This window comes from Stegastes partitus, unplaced genomic scaffold (assembly GCF_000690725.1).
Source record: "Stegastes partitus isolate 25-593 unplaced genomic scaffold, Stegastes_partitus-1.0.2 Scaffold419, whole genome shotgun sequence".
NCBI lineage: Eukaryota > Metazoa > Chordata > Actinopteri > Pomacentridae > Stegastes > Stegastes partitus.
The window spans coordinates 344028-362969 of NW_007578150.1; the positions used below are offsets into that span (position 1 = coordinate 344028).

The following is an 18942-nucleotide window of genomic DNA, read 5'->3' on the forward strand; positions in this document are numbered from 1 at the left end:
ACGTTCTTAATCTTGACATTTAAGTTATTCAAGGTAATTTATGTTATGTGTAATACTGTTTGTATTAATGATAATAAACACCAGCCATGCAGCAAGCCTACATTAAAAAAATGACATTATTCTTTTGTGATCGTGGAATAAAGGTCATGAAATAATTACTATGGCTTGTTATCACTTTATAGCTTGTGCACCCGTCTACTTGCCACATAATTTACTATTTAATTTGTTTGGCTTTCACTGACTTGTTAGAACTTGTGAGTCGCTTGAAAGACCCTCTCCAGTGAACATTATGTGGCTTTTTTTAAAAAGAAATTTTTAACCTTGTTAACAGTTCATGTGGTGATTTTTATATGCTATCAGACATATCATGAATAACATAAAAAAAATGAAATAGTAGTTTAAACAGACACAACAAAGAACTGTAAAAGGCTGAGGTTGCATTAAAAGAATAATACAGCATTCAGGGTTTTTCCAGACCCAGAATGGATCTTTGTGGCGTGACTGTGCATCACAGTAATCATGCCTGTTCTGTGTACAGTCGAGGTAATGACACTGTGTTACCTTTCTGGTTAAAAGTCTATTCATTTTCCTATTATTTCTGACATTTTTTTTTAAAAAAAGAAAAAAAGTATGCTTTAGTAAATGAAACTCCAGTTAACCAAACTGGTTTAAATATTTAATTGCTATTTTAGTATTGTATAGTATGTATATAATATTGTATATTATATAATGTTTAAAGTATTCTAGTAAATGTTGAATAATTCATAATATTGTAGGGTCTTAAATATAATATGTAACTTACTCAGTTAAATTTACATGATAAATAAAAGTGCCTTGACCTCAGTATTTAAACTTGTTGGGTAAATTCATAATATCAGTTTTATTTTCTGTAGCTACTAGAAAGCACTTTGGCTGAAAACCTGTTGAATAAAATGTGCTATATACTGTAAATAATGGTGAAAGGACTTGACTAAATTCCTAATCTTGATATCAAGCATCAAAACAAAAACAAAAATAAACAAAAAAAAATCAATGTTTGCGTACAATGACAATAAAGACTATTCTATACTATTCTATTGTATTCTATGCTACGCTATCCTGAGTACCATAACTGTGTAATATGTAAATTACTGCATTGTAAACATAACTTAGAATCATTTTGTAAACATTACACTACATTTTATTTCAAGAAACAAAAATATTTTTATTTAAACACAAAAATTAAATTATTTGATGTTCTGAATAATGCCTACGAGTTTCTAATTAATATAAAACTACATTTCCCAGGAGCCCCTCTTAGTGGGACGCAATAAGCCAGTGTAACAGTAGAGGAGCCGTGTAGTCATTTCTGGACGCATTAGCGTAGCGGCGAGCGTGCGGCCGCACTACGTCACCCAGAGTGCACCGCGGCAGCCTTACAGTACACTCCGCTGCTTATCCGGGGATGTCACACCGCTGCTATTTTCTCCCCTCAGTCCCTCTCACTCTCAGCCTACAAGCTCCAGCGGACTGACGCGGGGCTGTGGAGAGACACAAGCGAACAATAAGACACAAAAACAAGAGGCCAAAAACAGGAAAAAAATGGCAGAGCTCGGAGCGGGAAGCCTGCCGTTAGGGGATCCTGCCTTTAACTACCAGGAGCAGGAGCTGAGCGAGCGGCTGAAGCGGCTCTACCCGGCTGTAAACGAGGAAGAGACCCCTTTACCCCGGTCCTGGAGCCCCAAGGATAAATACAGCTACATTGGGCTGTCACAGAACAACCTGCGGGTCCATTACAAAGGTTAGAGAGCCGGCTCATCCCTCATGTAGTCACCACGGCAGCTCTGGTGTGTTGTTGCGGAGGGGGTCTCTCTCTCACACAGTAACACACACTCACATACACACAGTATGCGATTACTGTGCGTGTGTGTGTGTGTGTGTGTGCAGTCCTGGTAAATCTAGTCTGAGCTGCCTCTCCTGTCCTATAACCTTGCTTTGTTTCAGCACAGGAATGCCCACAGTGTGAACTCGCTTACCCCTCGCTCTTATTACCACCACACTGAAATCCACCTATATTTTTTTAGTGGCTCTTTGTTTATTTGTGGCGTTTTATTTGTTTGTTTGCTGTGTATCTGACGTCCTCCCCCCTTCATAGTTCGTACTGGAAGGGGGACACAGGCAGCAGCAAAGCTAAGCTAACTAATGGTATTTAACCAACAGCGGCTAGCTAACAGAATGCTAGCTTAAATACCAACAGCAGCTAGCTAACAGAACGCAAATACAGCAGCTAGCAGTGCGGCTAACTAGCTAACGTTAGCTTTAAAAAAAAACAGCAGGCTACAAGATGGACACCGGCCAAACTTGTTGTTAAGCTTTTACAACGCAGTGCTGAGTGTCATGTTGTAATTGTGTAGTTTTTATCCCCGCCCACAGTAAGGCAGCCAAAAAAAAAAAAGGAATAATAATAATGAAAAAAATAATAATAATAGCATTGTTGGTCTTTTCTCGCGTGATTTCAAGTCAAGTCTTTTCCAGAAATCATTTTTTCCAGCCCTGGAAACAACCGGTCCAACTCCATTCAGATCTGTGTTAACAACAGCCTCAGGTCCAGCTGCTGTGAGACTAAAGGAGGCCTCTGCGCATTGCATTAGGCCAAATGTACCGATCTTGTAATAAATCTGGTGTATCGACAGACTCTGGCACCGTAACAATAACAGCACGGTGCAGACAGTCCCTTATTCGACTGGATAAAAGCTGTCAGCGGGGCTTTTAGCCATCCGATTATATCCACCTCCTAAATCAAAACAAGGGGGACATCTATGTGGAGACCTGATATTTTCCATCAGGCCACACGTCAGGGCAGCCCACCTCCTCTCCAGCAGCAGCAGCAGGCAGGCCAGTGGTGGATCTGAGACTGTGAAAAATCTCCATAAATGCATCTGCAGGGTCACTTTGGGCCCTGTTGGCTGTTTACATCAGAGCAGAGGATGAGAGGATGCAGGCGGGCTGCATTTTTGAAAGGCTTATTTGGCAGATATGTAGTGGTGGTGGCAGCGAGGCCGGGCAATAGAGCTGAGAAATGTATCACAATGTTATGTTTCAATACAAATTGCTAGTTATTTGTAATTCTTAATGACCTATTTTTTTTTAATAAACACCAGGAGGCAGAATGTTTAACTTGCATTTAACCACTTTAGCCTATTGATTTAATGTGAAATAACAGTGAAAACACACACAAATAATTAAATTTACATACAAGAATGCTTCAAAAAGTTCTCAGCCTCACCTAGAAACAAGGGGTGTAGCTCCCATTTTGGGGGCTGCTATGAAGCCTTATGTTACTGTCAACAAAAACACAAATGTTCATGGCCATTTCTTGCAATTAAAGGGAAAAAAAGGGGGTTGCTGTTGCTCCACAGGTGGCAGAAGCAGCCAGTTAGTTTTTAACTGCTGCCCCATCCAACTTACTAACCCGATCTGACTTCTGTTTTCCAAACTGCGTGGTAGCCATTTTTAGCCATAATGAAGTCATCGATGCTGTTGAGCAGAATCTGGAGGCTCAAGATGTGATCATCAGTGGACCAAGTGCATTGAAGTTAAAGAAGATAGTGCAAGAACAGTCCTGTGATGTTTTCTAGCGAGGCCAAGAACTTTTTGAAGTACCCTCTCACATATATAAGGATAAAGGGATCATCTCACCTTGACACACATTAAGTAATCGTGTATCATGTGGCACTTTGGCTCTGGTGGAGGTTAATTCTCATAGTGGATGGCCTGGACTAGGTGTCACCACTCGTGGACCCTTCACGTGCTTGGAGGTGGTGGGAAACACGTGGTAATGGGTGCTGTTTGATCGTGAAGCTTGTTTTTGCGATGCCAGTCCCTGCTAGCTGCAGCGTCCACCAGAGGAAGTCTGGCGATGAGAGGCCCAAACAGTATCACGCCTTGGAAAACTTCTAATAAAGGGTGAAGAGGCTCCGCTAGCAAGAGATTTGATTGGCTGTTCATGAAGTCTGGAGGTAGCAGGCTTCTAGTTTATTAGGCAGTGGTGGCTTGAAGCTGCTGATCAGAAGGTCAGAGGTTCACACCCCATTGCTGCCGTTGTTGGGCCCTTGAGCAACGCTTAACTCAACCAGGGGCGCCTTGTCATGGCCGACCCTGCGCTCTGACCCCACCTGGGGTATGCCAAAAGTGAATCTGTCTTGTGACAAGTAAAGGCAGCTTCTATTTCTTTTATTCATTCAGCCGACTCTGATTTTCATTATGTGCTTTCATGGCAGTTTGCGACATCTTGTTAAATGATTTCTTATTGCTGTTGATGACGCGTCTGTTACTGGCACATATAATGTTATTGCCCAGGCCTCGATGGTAGGGCTGAACGATACGGTTATATTTATTTTTTTTGTGATATATTTTGTGAAATGGCTTCAATAACTCTATTTAAAAATCGTTAATCATACTATTTTGTGGAAAAGGTCATCTTTTGTGACCTTTCTCTGGCGAAACACTGGCAAAGGCTTCTGAAATAGTGTGTTTTTGGCTTTGGATTATATTCAGGTCTGGCTTTGCAGCGGTCATACAGAGCTTTGTGGCGCTGATTGAAATGGTCAAACAAATCTTGTGATGTTGTCTCATGTGGTGGCAGCAACGTTAGAACGCTGCTGACAGAATACCTGTTGTTGGTTGTCGTCTTTTCTGTTGCCAGAATATTTCCATACAGCCGAGTAGGCCTGCATGACAATGGACAAAACCATAATCACAGTTATTTAGCTCCATATTGAGGTCACGATTAGTTATCACAGTTACTCATTCATCAATGTGCTTTTTCACATGTAAACAAACAGTGTGCTGCTTTCACTTCCATGCTACGCTACAGTCCTGCTAATGCCCACATGTTTGCATTAATATAAGGCTAAAAATAATCTTAATCTCAATTCAGAGCATCTCGAAGAGGCAAAATATGAATCAAACTGTACCCAAAACAACTTCCTTCTTGAACATCAGCTTATCAGTAGACTCTACAAGTTACAGATGTGCCCTAAACGCCTCACATGCAGGCTACAATAGGAGCTAGCTAGTTAGCTACACACAGAGAAGCCTCTCCACTCAGTTACTGCAGCTCAGGCTATATGAGACCAAATATTACATTTTGGAAAGACTGAAATAATGCGCTCTAGTGTCAGATCTACCTAAACTGAAGTGATTTTATTTGTGCTGGCTGTTTTCTATGAGTTGAGCATTTTAACATCAGTGTAGCAGCTGATTAAAGTTGTTGCTTTCTAGTGTTTCTATCCTGTTGTTCGCTCATGTTGCTGTGCGCATGTAGAGTCTGCATGTCAACAAACTTTGTGTTTTTTTAAAATAAAGTTCGAAAAACTTAAATTAGAGTGATTTATTATCTTCTATCACACAGACTTTTCCTGTGGATTAGTCATGGGAAAATGCAGTGAAATATGTTGGAGTTAATGTGTCTTACTTCACATCACATTTCCTGCTATGTGACTGTTGCGCTCATCGCAAGGTCAACGCTGCTATGATGTATCGTGCGGCCTTAAATGGTGGTCCTACCGTTTGTAAATTGCAGGGAAGGGCTTTATTTGTTCAAGTCAACACTCTCGGGCCGATAGCCAGACACAACCCACAGATCATTTACTGCATAATTGATCAGTTCCCTGCTGATGAACAGTGGTCAAATTGAATTTAAGCCTCCATTCAATTTATCTGCGGCGTAGATGCATGCGGCGCATCGGCTTTTATGAATCTTGATTTCTGTTAATGGCACAATAGAGTCGCGGCGGAGGTGGTTTCGTGTTACCTTCTATTGTAATCTGTTTTTTTAAGGATCATTGTATCGTGCCTAGAATTACTCATGTACTTGTCACAGCTGTGGCATTGGCACACAGTGATTTATGGCTAAAGATAAGTCATGCCATTTCATGTTGAGGTTATGTAGGACACTGAGTCTTTATGTCTATGAAAAGTGCACAGATTAAGTGACACTGCACAATTGTTCAGGGATGACATATATAAATAGGCCTATTCTGGAGTGTGTAGGATATTTTTTCTCCTCCTGGTTGTTCCAGCTCCTGCTCTGTTCCCTCACCCTCGTGGTTTGGATGCTATTTTGACCAGTGTGCCAATTTTCTCCTGTTCAAGGCCGCACAGTGTCTACCTTGCCCTGATGTGCACCGACACAGATTAATCTACTCGGTATCAGAAACGAGACAGACACACGCAAACATACACTGTAACACATTTAAACAAACATAATGAGTTGGCACCTACGGATACAGCAAGGGAGTGATGCTGTTTGGACAAAAACTGCACCTCTGCGCTCCATGAAGGATGTCTCGGCTTTGTTTGGATGCAAAGATGATTCGGTTGTTCATTTACGAAGAGCGAGAACGGTGGTAGATAGACAGATACAGCAACATGTGTGTGGAAAATAAACACACTGTGGTGTTATGTGGACTCTTTTTAAAGTATAACTGAAACGTACACAGCTGCACCCTCTAGGATGACTAAGCTGTTATGAATTTTATCAGAAAAAACATGAAATACAAATAAGTTTTCTGTGGATTTATGCAATGATTCATGATAAACATGCTGTAAATGTGGATCAGTTATCAACTATTGAGTTATGCACCAGTTATTTTAACAATAAAATAATTACTTGGAGTACTTATTAAAACAACAAAATAGTCTTCTGGTTTCTGTCTTCCTTTATGACTGAGTAGTTTTGTGCTGTGGACAAAACAAGACATTTTGGGACGTCATATTGTGCTCTGAGAAACAGATTTTTCTCAATTTTCTGACTTTTTGTCGGCCAAACAACTGAATGACTCATCGAGAAAACAACCAGTCAAACCTAGTCAATATACTAACTAATGACGAACGCGAATAACACTTTGAAACAGAAAAAAAATCACTTAACTAACTTTTTGGTTAGAAGATAAGTATGTTGTTCCTGAGCCTTATGCTTGAATAAATGAAACTCAGATTAACAAAACACATTGGAAAACAGAGCAGCTATATTCTTGTGGTTTTGTTGCTGCTGGTGGTTTTTGTTTAGTTCTTTGACTGGCACCAAAAAAAACCCTCGATCTAGGAAAGAACTTCTAACAAATTGACTTTCTGACAGGAACAGCTAGTCTGCAATTAGAGCTGCACATAATTGTTATATTGGTTGTTGACTAATTTGTTTATTGTTTCCTTGATCAGTCAGTTAGTTTTTTGGTCTATAAAATGTCAGAAATGTAAGAAAAATCTGTTTCTCAGAGCTCAAGATGACGTCTTAAAATGTCTTGTTTTGTCCACAACCCAAAGGTAATCTGTTTACTTCTATAGAGGAGAAAATATATTTACATTTAACAAGCTGCAATGAAGAATTTGACTTTTTTTTCCTTACAGAAGTTAATGAAACTGATTAATTGATTATCCAAATTGTTGGTAATTAATTAGACAATAAATCCTTGCAGCTCTACAGTCTGTCCTGCTGTAAACACATCCCAGTGTCAGATAAATTATAGCTCACTAACTAACTCGTCTTAGTGTGTTTGTTTAATTTCTGATGTGCAGAAGAGGCTCAGCGTGGTTTTACAGTTCTTGTTGGACCACTTCTTGATCGCTGCCGCTGTCTCAGGAAACACACACGAGCTAACTTCATTAGCATGTTAAAACCATTAACTGTACACCTCCTCACACACGCAAACAGACCAGGGGCAACATTAACGAACTACAACCTGCTCTGCTGAGCTATGTGACGTGAATTAGAGTGGGCAGATAGGAACCACCTGTAGCAGTCGGTGGGGCAGGAGATAGCTGGTGGCAGCAGCAGCAGGTGTGTTGCATCCTGCTGCTGCGTATTGACAACACAGAGCTTGCTGCTAGCATCCACGTGCTACCTTGAACTTTTCCTTGTAGTCGCTCTCCAGAGCTCAGGACCTTGGTGTTGTTCTACAGAGATTCTGGATGTACTGCAAAGCTTATGATGTTGCTGTTCTGTTTGTGGTGTTGTTGTTTCCATAAGTATGCAGCTGTGCATGGGTGAGAAGTTTTATGTGTATTTTAACATCCTTTTACCCTCCAGTTTTCTGTTCTGGCCTGAAAATCCTGCTTTCCTCAACCCTTAGAGCTCTAATAGACCTACTGTTTTCATGCTTCCCAGCACCGAACAGCTAGCTGACAAAGTTAGCAACTAGTTAGCAAACACAGAGGAACATTTAGCACCAAAACAGAGCTAAGACTGATTAAATGATCCAGTACAGATTGGACTTACAATCATTATGTGGCTGGAGACAGGACCAAAAAGGTTGGTCCGTGTTTGTTGGATTTATAAATGAGAGATTGTTTGCTAACGCATTTAGCATCAGCTTGTGGTGGGAGTTCATTCCAGATCCATCACCGTGAGGTTCTGAGCCTCATCGCAGCCAGTGACAAACCGCCCCTCAGGTGATGTAAGTCACAGCCTGGCAACGCCAACAGAACTACATCATTGCAAAAATCTGACATGCAATCCTGAGGTCACCAAAGAGGACTGGACATCCTCCAGTCCTTGGCCGTGCCTTCAAATTCTGTCCTTGGAAATCACAAACAGAATGGATGACGGAGCACAACCTCCATCATCCATTGAGAAAGTCTGACCAAGTGCCAGGGATGAAGACAAAGGGTTTGGTGCCGTTATGCAAGGACCTAATTGCTCATAGTAGCAGCCCCAGTTGGGACGCTTCAGGGCCGCTTGGACTGGTTTTAGCCCATTAAACCCAGTGTTACTGTCATGGACAATCAGAAAGATGGAAAGATGCAAAAAACAGAAGTTAGACATCTTAGCTATGTGCTCATCAAAGTTGCAGCAGTGTCTTGTGGCTGCAGTGCATTTTTGTGCGGTGAGGCTACTGAAGGTGGAGTTATTTGTATGTGCCTGGGATATGATGTCTCTGGTGTTATGACTGTGGATCATTTGTACAAACTGGTGTCATAATAAAAGCACAGAAGGTTGTACTAGGCAGCAAGATTAATGTGCTGGTGAGGAATGTTGAGGCTAAAACCAGTTTTTAAGGACACAAAGCTGTCAGTCTGTTCACCTGCTACGGCATCATGTCACAAGTTCTGCAAGCATCTCTGATTTTAGAAAGATGTTTCTCAAATTTTAGCTCAATACAGCAAATATCTGCCGAGACAAAATATTTATTCATTTATACACAAAATAATTTAGCGCTGTGTTTGAAGGACAATATCTCAGAAACAATATTGCTGCAAAACTGGACGAGTAGCTCAAATAATCTGAGTTAAAATATGAAAAACAATTGAGCACACATTAGCAACAAAAAAAAGGGATAATTTAGAAGTCAACTAGCGATTCTTTCTGAACGATATGTAGCTGCATGTCATAATAAACCCCTCAAAGAAAGGATTTTTCAGATTCTGGATCAACGACATGATTAGAAATAACAGTGAAGATTTCAGGCTTTTATCTTTAGTAGTTCCTGAGGTGTTGCTGTTGATGCATGAATTTAAACAGGTGAAAAAAAACATTTCCTTGACAAAGATGTACTGAATAGTACTTAATATATCAATGTCAAATTCCCAGATGCCCTTTTAAACATCCATAGATTATGATAAAGAAAAAATTTCAAGGGAATCAGAGATGGTCGAGCAGAACGGCCCCGATGATTTAAGGTGGAATTACCCCGTGGTAACTGATGCTGCAAGCTAACCTGCTGTGGAGGAGGTTCTGTTTCAGAGTTTGGGATTTAAATCGGCTGTAGGAAGCGTCTCCCTTTTCACCAATTCTTTCCCTGACCATAGTCTCTCTGAGCAACACAGATTCTCAGCTAAAGGAATATGTCGTATTTGCAAACCCTTGGAGCTGTACGTTAGTAATCCTACTGAATGAAGCAGCTGTAATGCTCGTATTGCCATGGGAACCTGTATGCACGGTGATGCAAAAATGCATAAATGTGTTTGGCCCTTATTCACTGCCCAGTCTGTTTTACACTGCTGAGTCTGCAGGTAATAGAACACAGATCGATCAGGTTATTGATACTTGCCACAGAGGAAATACAGCAGAATTAGCTAATTTGGCCAAAAACTTGTGGTGATTTCCACACATCCTTTATTGTGGGACAGTGTCAGACCTGAATACACTTGTTGAGCTTCATGTTAGAATGAATTAAGTTTAATGTGTGCAGAAATAAGTGGCACTGAGTGGTAAAATAGATATACTAACCCTGTTCAGGACTTTCATGTTGCCGTACGTAGACGGTCTTTCGAGGTCCACTGGACCCCAAGAAAGAAAATGTGCAAAATATTTGTTGGTCTTCATTATAGACTTTTATACTATATTAAATACATTTTCTGATAAGTTGACATATTTTTGGTTCCAAATGCAGGACAAATGTCCCTCTTTTTATATTAAATCTAAAAAAAAATAACCCCAATTGACCCCAGAAGTCCTGAATAGGTTTAACTTAGATGAGTAAAAGGTGCAACAGTGCATTTTACCGGAATAAATTCTTATTTTCTTCATAGCTAACCATTATAACAACCTGATCCTTTTGGCTAAGGGAGGCGACATGTGATTGGTCCACTTTTTTCCGTAGAAAGGGTCACGTGATGTGAGAAAGGCCGACTTTAATGGGAGCCTGGTTGCTAAAGAGGGTTGACAGCCACCATCATGATACCCGTCATCTCTAGTTTTAGGTTTTGTTGAGCCAGCTAGCACAGAGAAAGCCTGGATAAATCAGACCTCCATAGTAGAACATCACATGGGCTAGAGTTGGGACCTCTGTATTTAGATATTAGCCACTCCTTTCGAACTATATCTTTGCTTTTATGACGTTAGCTTCTGAATTGTCACCTCCACTGGAGCTCGGTTGTGTTTCACTTCAAATACACCAAATGGTAGAGTCCAGTTGTTAGTGTGGCTGATTAAACCGCTGCTAATGCTGCCTTTGATTCAGCTCTGGGGTTGAAAAAAAATCTCAGCCGTCAGATGTGAACCATCAATGTGGCTGAATGTCAGTAATTTGTCTTCTTAAGGCAGGCGGCATATGAATATTTGCAATGTCATGGGGCTTAATTGGATACGAAACAGAGGAGGATAAACGGATTTAAGAGGCTGGCATATTACACATCATATTTTACATCAGTTTATTCAAAATATTATCCACAGACGTCTTCAAAGCACCATTTCTCTGCCTGCCTCAGAGCCTGTGAAGCTGCTGAAGTCGGGGCCCTTGAAATCATTCCCCCAGATCGAGTTCCATCGTAACTTTTTGGATATTTACTAATGCGGCATGAGGTTGAAACTGAGCAGAGCTGCGCCGGGGATTACCTCGAGGCCTCACTAGCAGAGAGCAGTGGCTCAGGAGGTTGAACAGGTTGCCTTTGAGTGTTCACATGTCGCGACGTCTTTCCCCCGAAACCCCAACTGCTTCCAGTCAGGAGGCCCAGCACCATTTATGGTAACTCTGCCACCAGCGGTGTGTCTGCTCGGGCCTCGTGGCACGTTTCCAGGCACTTCAGGGTGGAAGTGCTTTTATAAATACAGCCCAATTTCACTTTATTGACGAAGGAATAAAGGTGTAAGCTGCACCATTTTAACAGGTGCAAGAAAACTAATTGGAGTGAAGGGCGCACACGTGATGGCAAAGTTAAAAAGAACAGATCCAATAGGATTTAAGTGAAAACAGCTGTGCGAGTGTGTGATTTATTACGGTTTGTGCCTTATTTTTATAGTTTCGCCACTCTGTAATGACCATCTATATGTGTAAACCCGCCATCTGTTACGCTCAGACTGGAAAGATGGTGCACAGTTGGCTTGTTGGATCATATACGGTATGTAGGTAGTGGGTTTGGGGAGAGTTTTTGTGAGAGCTTAGAAGCAAAATGTGTACTACAAATACCAGTTTGCAGAAAACCATATTTATATATATAATACTGTTCAATATGTACTGTATCCACTGTGATCAGTTAAGGCTGTGGGCGTCTTTATAGTTTTCAAAGACAGCATTTCCTCAGCAGTAGAGTTATGCGTTGACGTGTGGCCTTTACCTTAAGTTGAATTCTTGCAGAGTCGGCAGAGCAAGAACAGGAAAATCTCCTTTTTTTTTTTCAGACGAGGGAGTGTTCACACATTCGCCTGTAACTTCTAAATTATCTCATGTCACACTTGTAGCAAGTGCAAGCAGATTAAAAAAAAAAGTGTGCAGCTCCTTTAAATGAGCTGAGGGTTGATGTTCGATTTGATTTAGATGCAAGTACAGTAGTTAAAGTTAATTCCACCAAATGCCACCAGTGTGTTTTGTTGCGTGTCATTCTCTTGCTCCTACAATACAAAAAAGAATTCTTTCAGTCAAAATTTTCCCAGCTTTGCAGCTTTTCATGATGCTCAGAAAGATATCAAAACTGGGGTACGCAGTGTTTCTTTTAGTGTCACTGGGGGGAAACAAACCCATATTATCCTTTTATCATATTTTAACAGAAGTGATCAGAAAGGAAACTAGACTTCCGCACCTCCTCTTGGTTCTGTTTTCAGGCTTTAGAAAGTCTATCCCGTGATGGGCGACTTCAACCAAGTCCTGTTTCCTTTTTTACCCAGATGAGGTGGGCATAGGATGTGACTGAAGCTCAGATTCTCAGTTTCTGTGTTTATATATTTTACGAAAATGAAGAAATGGAATTGTCCAACATGTTTCCAAGTGTCCACAGAAGTTAATGTACATCACTGCAAAAAAAAAAAAAAAGCTGTGACCCTGCATGCTATAGATATTTTACTTCTTCCATGTTTCATTTGTTTTCATACTTCTCTGCTCACACATCCTGCAGTTCAGCCAGAAAGTCCCTGAATATTTGTCATGTAAACGTCAGTTGTAGTCGAGTCACTAACGACGTCTCGGTTGTGCCGAGGAACGCAGAATTTTTTCACAAAGTCTGACTTGTTCAAGCTGCTTATTTTTGGCAATTTTTTTAGATGTGACAAGTGTTTTGGAAATGTCAGGGTTTTAGATTTATAACATACAAGCAGTTCAAGGAGTGTGAGAAAGTTGAAAAACTCTAATTCTTTTTGCATTTTAAAAAAAAAGATCACATGCTGTTCAAACCCACTGGCAGGTTTGGATGTTCTTCTACTAAATTACACCATCATATCTGTTAGCGGCTGCAGTGTTTAGGTGTTGCAAGTGGAGCTTCATCTGTCTCAGGGAGGTCAAACAAGAAGCCTTCATAATACTACATTTAACATGTGGCCTTGTGCTCCATCACCAGCTACCCAGACCCTCGTCTTCACTTTTGTGTTTATTTGTAGATCACAAATTGTTCTTGAGCTGATGAGTCTGGGGCTACATCCACACCAGAACATTTTAAAGTGATGTTTTAAAAGAACAACTGTCCAGGTGGGCGTTTTAGCTGAGTTTATAAAATAATTGTTGTGCGTACTAACACACCTGAGAATGCATATCGCGTGACCATTTCAGTACACTGCCGTTGCAAAAACAGGAGGTTGGTTGTAGAAAAGTTGTAGAAAACACTCAGGCAGCAGCGGTGAAAAGCGGGACCCCAGATTTCTTTAACTCCACAACAGCTGCTAGCATAAAGAACCCAGTTAGTAACGCCTGCTGTCTAATTCATTACCTAAACTGAAATCACCAATGGTAGTCGATGCTAATGTCTTTGTTTTCTTCCGTGGTAAATCAGGAAACAAATGCAGTCATTGTTTCGGAAAGTCTCTGTTTCTGCTTGTCCAGGAATAAATAACAACCCCAAAGGCTTTCAAGCTGAAACAGGGTCTGCAGCTTTTCCAAACATCTCCATTTTAGAAGTCCAACACTATAAATGTGGCCGTGTGGATGCAGCCTGACTCTCCTCAGCTCGTTCTTTTTTTTTTTTATGAGGGGCAATCAAAACAATAGGTCTCCATCTTTATAGAGCTTTGACCTGGATTTGTTTGCTTGTGAGAGAACTTGTATAACTTTAATTACGCTAATTGCCTCTGTCAAGCCGCGCTGAACTTCTACATATTGCATCCTCTAATTCCCTCGCGACGGCGATGCAGCGCTCTTCGCTTTTCCGCCGCTGTCGACGGGTCGAGGCAGACGGCAACGTGCCTCTGTGGCCTTTGTTGTACTTGCCGTTATTGAGCTGATAGATTTTGCACTTTTCCCCTGCTGGTGGTCAAAGATAGACCCCCGGGGCGGGATCGCTGATATCCTAGTAAGCAATTAAGGCCTCGCAGCACTGTGGGCTTAAGGAGAACAGGACATTAACCTTTTGATCCTTGACCTGTGCTCGAACAGATTCCATGTCACACAACAGCTGAAATGTGGCTGCCGGTGCTGTTTGGTCTTCATTATTCTGCTAAACAACATGATGGCTTTTTTATTTAAATGTTGCTAACAGGGCGAGGTTAATGACACCTAATTTCTTACCTGACAGCGGCGAACATACTTAATAAGCATTTTCATAATCGTCAGAATTCTAAGTCCAGCGTGGGCTCGTCATTTCGGGTGGTGGTGGTAGTAGGTGTAGCCATCTAACCTTCCCATTTATGCAGTTGTAAAAAGACCTGTTGGCCCACTGGGGACTATAAATAGACGGCATGAATGTTGCTGCAACCATCGGACCAGACAATCACACACAAACACACACATGTACAGGCATGTAAACACAACGCGGCTCCGGTAGATTTGTGGGGTCGTAGAACAAGCAGAATTGGATGTCATTATAAATCACCGTTAATAGCCCGCTTCCTTCATTTTTGTGTATTTCATGTGTTATTAATGCAACGCAAACCCTAATGTGCCGTAATTCAGTATCAGTCATAACATCTGGGCCCGTACGTAGGGCTCACGGAGTAAGAAATCACTGCTAGCATAAATGTTGCATACATTTTTTAAATTGCAGTCTGGCATATTTAATTATAGAGCAGAACACTAAGCTCAGTTTCTTTCAGCAGCATGTTTGATGGGTTACTGTATGTCCCAGCTGGCCGCGTATTAGCGACCGAGGCTACCGTGCTCATGCTGCTCTCACCAAAAAAAAAAAAAAAGAAAAAGAGAAAACACAGCAACAGCCTCAAGGTGTCTGCTGACAGCCAGTTGCTTCGTTTAAGGTTACAGCCTATCAACATTTCATACATACGCACACAACCAGCGCACGGCTCACGGGGACCTGTTATGTATCACGACAGGTGAACTCGTCAATCGTGTGATCGCATGTAACAGAAAAACACGCACATGCTTAGCGTCGCGGCTGGATGGCCGTTATACAACGCACTACTGAACACAGTAGTCTCTCTCTCTCTCTCTCTCTTTCTCTCTCATGACCCGGGGGATTGCATAAGCAGCCATCTGAATATAGAATGACAGACAGTAATGACTGTTGTGCTTGAATCTAATTGGTCCAGACACAATACATGAGCCCCGTGACCCAGCTGTTTACATCTTCACCGCGGACCGTGTGTCGAGTCTGTTACCTTTGCTCACACAGAAGTCAATGCCGTTTATAATCCTATTACAGGAGAGTCACCTCAACAAAAGTGTGGATCGCCGATCATTAGGTTTCATTGTGCCGTGGGTCTCGGTATCATGAAGACGCGACTGTCTGGATAGAAAAAGAAAATGACAAAGAACTTGTTCATCAGAGCTTCCAGGAATATAAAAAGGGAAAAATACAATCTAATGAAAGAAAACTCCCATCAGTGTAACCTTGTCCACAACCACTGTGCGTTGTGTTATCAAACCTAAGACGGTTGTTTTGTTGTCAGTCATGTCAAAAAATAGGAGTTCTTTTATTTACATACCTGAACAAACAAACTGGGGATCAGCCAATTATCAGGGCCGATGTTCTGCTTTTTTCTGATCATAGATAAAAATAAATTCAATGTATTGCTTTGGCTCTGATGTAGTTGCAGACAACGCGATCTGATTGGCTGTTACATATCACAAGTAACAGCCAATCAATACTGAAAGCGATTGTTTACACACGTGGACAGATGAGCACATTTGTAGAGTGGAGCAGTATTAAACACCGCATTCTTACCCAAGTATGCCCAGTTTCCCCGATCACACTTGAAAATGCCAGAACAATTAATTTGTCGACGTCACTGCAACCAGAACTTATTTTGCTGATGATGCTAAGCTAAGGCTATCACTAAGAGGTTAGCTGTGGTGCCTCTTAGCTTGTGGCTAACGCTATCTGGGGTACGCAGCCAGCAAAAAAAACTGAACAAGAAACAAAGCCATCAACCCAAATGAGAAAATAAACTACTCTCACAGTGGCTAAAGTTATGCTAACAGCTAAAGGGTTTAGTTTTGCTAGCAGCTAAATTAGGAAGCAGCCACAGACGACCCTGAAACTGTGCCTGGAGAACAACAGCACATACTGATTGAAGATATGGGACTTATAGGGCAATAAAAGTGAGGAGATTAGCAAAACATGCTGTTAATGTATAACATTGAATGGAAATTGGTTTGAAACGTCGGTTAGCGGTCTTTCCTGTTCATCAATCATCTGTATCGCAAGTCTAAAACAACAACAGCCTACAGATAAAGCTGGTAAACCTGAACAAAAATATAAGTAGATGTAACGACACCCTTGGCAGCAGAAGCTTGTGTTGCCTGTTAAGCAGAAATAACTTCTTCTAAGTGTTTTCCATCAATCTGACATCAGCTTTCTGAAACTTTCGACCACCCCCTCCGTGCAAAATTCCTTCAGTTGCAAGATGTTTGAGAGTTTTCTTGCACGTGCAGCAAGAAAATAAATCCTTCCACCTAATTTCAATAGGATTCAAATCCGGGCTTCAACAAATCCAGGTCTCCATTTCCTCCTCCTGAGCCATTCCTTGGTGGATTTGCTGCTCGGAGGATCATTATCCCATTGAAAGGCCCAGTTCCAGTTCAACTTTCAGACAGATGGGCTCGCAGAATCTTCAAGCAGTGTTTGATAGGATGCAGACTTCATAGTTGAATCAGTCCCTGAAGCATTGCCACCACCATGCATCTCCTGTCACTGTGGCCAAACGGCTCTGTCTTTGACTCATCCGTCCAGAGCACTTTATTCCAAAAGGCCTGGTCTTTGCCTGCATGTTCATTGACAATTTGCTCTAATGTTCTTTTTGGACAGCAGAGGCTTCTACCTGGCACGCCTCCTGTGCAGGTCAGATTTTGTGCAATCTCTCTCGGACTGTTGACTCAGCACTTTGATGCCAACAGTTACCTGTTGTGATTTTTTGGGGGGTTCTTGGAAACTTGTTTTTGCATCATACTGTCAGCTCTTAGGCTAAATTTGCAGCAGATCCAAGATGACACAGGTTTACAATGTACTAAATGTATTTACTTACTGTTATTTTAAATTAGAACGATGAAAATGACAACATGTCATTGACTCAGCTATGTCCTTGGGTTGAATTGAAAAATTGGTGCTAAAGTATTTGAAAATAAAAAAAACAACAACATTTTTTTTCTGCTTTTATGACAGAAGTCGATACTCCGTGAGCTTTTTACACTCCCTACTGCTACATCTGAGCATGAGTTTTCCTTTTTTACAGAGAAGAGAAAGTTAAAAGCAGCAGTGAAACCGGCTGCATTACTGTCAGACCCGTTCACACCACCGTGCTGAAGATGCTGAACAACCAGTTGGTGCCGTCATATGTTTAGACAACTCAGGCTCTCGGCGTGAAACGGCTTCTCTGCTATTCCATCTTTGGTAGAAAGTCAGCAATCAAACACAGACCCGGTGTCGTTCTCAATATCAAATTTACAGATGAAACCCTATTGGACGGCTGCTGCCATGTTACCGTGTTGTTCACCAACACTTTGTATTCCTTTTCGCAGGCCATGGAAAGAACCACAAGGACGCAGCATCAGTGCGAGCCACACACCCAATCCCCGCTGCCTGTGGGATTTACTACTTTGAAGTCAAGATTGTCAGCAAAGGTCGAGACGGGTAAGCAGATACAACTCTGTTAAAGCTTTTGTGCTTGTGTCCTGTGTTGCCATGGAAACTTTTTCTACCCCTGGTGCGGCTCATAACGTTTTCGCTGTGCCCAAACGGAGATAAAACTGCAGTCACTTGCAGTATTTTCTTTTTTACTGTATGTACGCTGTGAAGTCTCAGATTCGCGCTCGGGTCCGTGGATCAGTTCACTGCTTTGGCTGTTTGCTGAGAATATTATCAAAGGAGCCGATCTCATGAGAACAAAGTTCTCGTCCAGCAGGGTTTCACTCGTCCACACACTGATTTCTGGGCCAGTTATGAGCTAAATGTGCAGACTGACAGTTCTGCCAAGAGCTGGTGTAATGCAACAGCTACTACATACTGACTCCAATCTGACATTTACGTCCCAAGAGAACACTTTTATTGTTAGATGTAAAACTAGCCGTTACCAACAGCAGTACGTTACGTAAAGTTTGATTTATTGTAGTGGTGCAACTAAACATTTATCAAGGTGACTGGCAATTATTGAGTGTATTGGTTTCCCACATGGATATCTGTTAACAGTTTCTTTGTTTATTTTTATCAGTTCCACTTAGCCAACTCTTCAGTTCACGACAGGGTGTTTGTACAACAAGCCTCAGGATTAATTTCACATGCTTTGAGATGAATGTCATAATAGCACACTTAGCACAGCAATGCTAAAATGCCAAATGTTAGTTAACGTTCTAAACATCAAGACTCAAAATGCTAAATGTAATACATGTAATAAAAAGACATCTGAAGGTGGAAAACTTAAAATGCTAAAAGTTAGCAAGGTTTAAAAATGATCAACAAGTTTGTAGCTTAACATACTAAATGTTAGCGATAATAAACAATGTGAAGATTACAAATCAGACAAATCTCAACATGCCAAACATTTGGATGATAACATGCCAGATGTTAATGAGAATGAAAAATGTCATGAAGATAAACATTAGGATGGTATTTGACATGCTAAATGTTAGCAAGAATGAAAATGCCACCAGGCTT

The 18942-nt window shown here is 41.3% G+C and overlaps 1 protein-coding gene across 1 annotated transcript in view; it reads left to right on the forward strand.

Annotated features, from left to right (window-relative positions):
- Nucleotides 1-1450: 1450 nt before the first annotated feature.
- Nucleotides 1451-18942, forward strand: part of ranbp10 (RAN binding protein 10) — a 49477-nt gene continuing 31985 nt past the window's right edge. Inside the window, exons 1-2 of the mRNA XM_008285853.1 lie at nucleotides 1451-1780; nucleotides 17811-17922. Coding sequence (XP_008284075.1) covers nucleotides 1582-1780; nucleotides 17811-17922 — 311 coding nt within the window. The 5' untranslated portion in view covers nucleotides 1451-1581. The remainder of the gene's footprint in view (nucleotides 1781-17810; nucleotides 17923-18942) is intronic.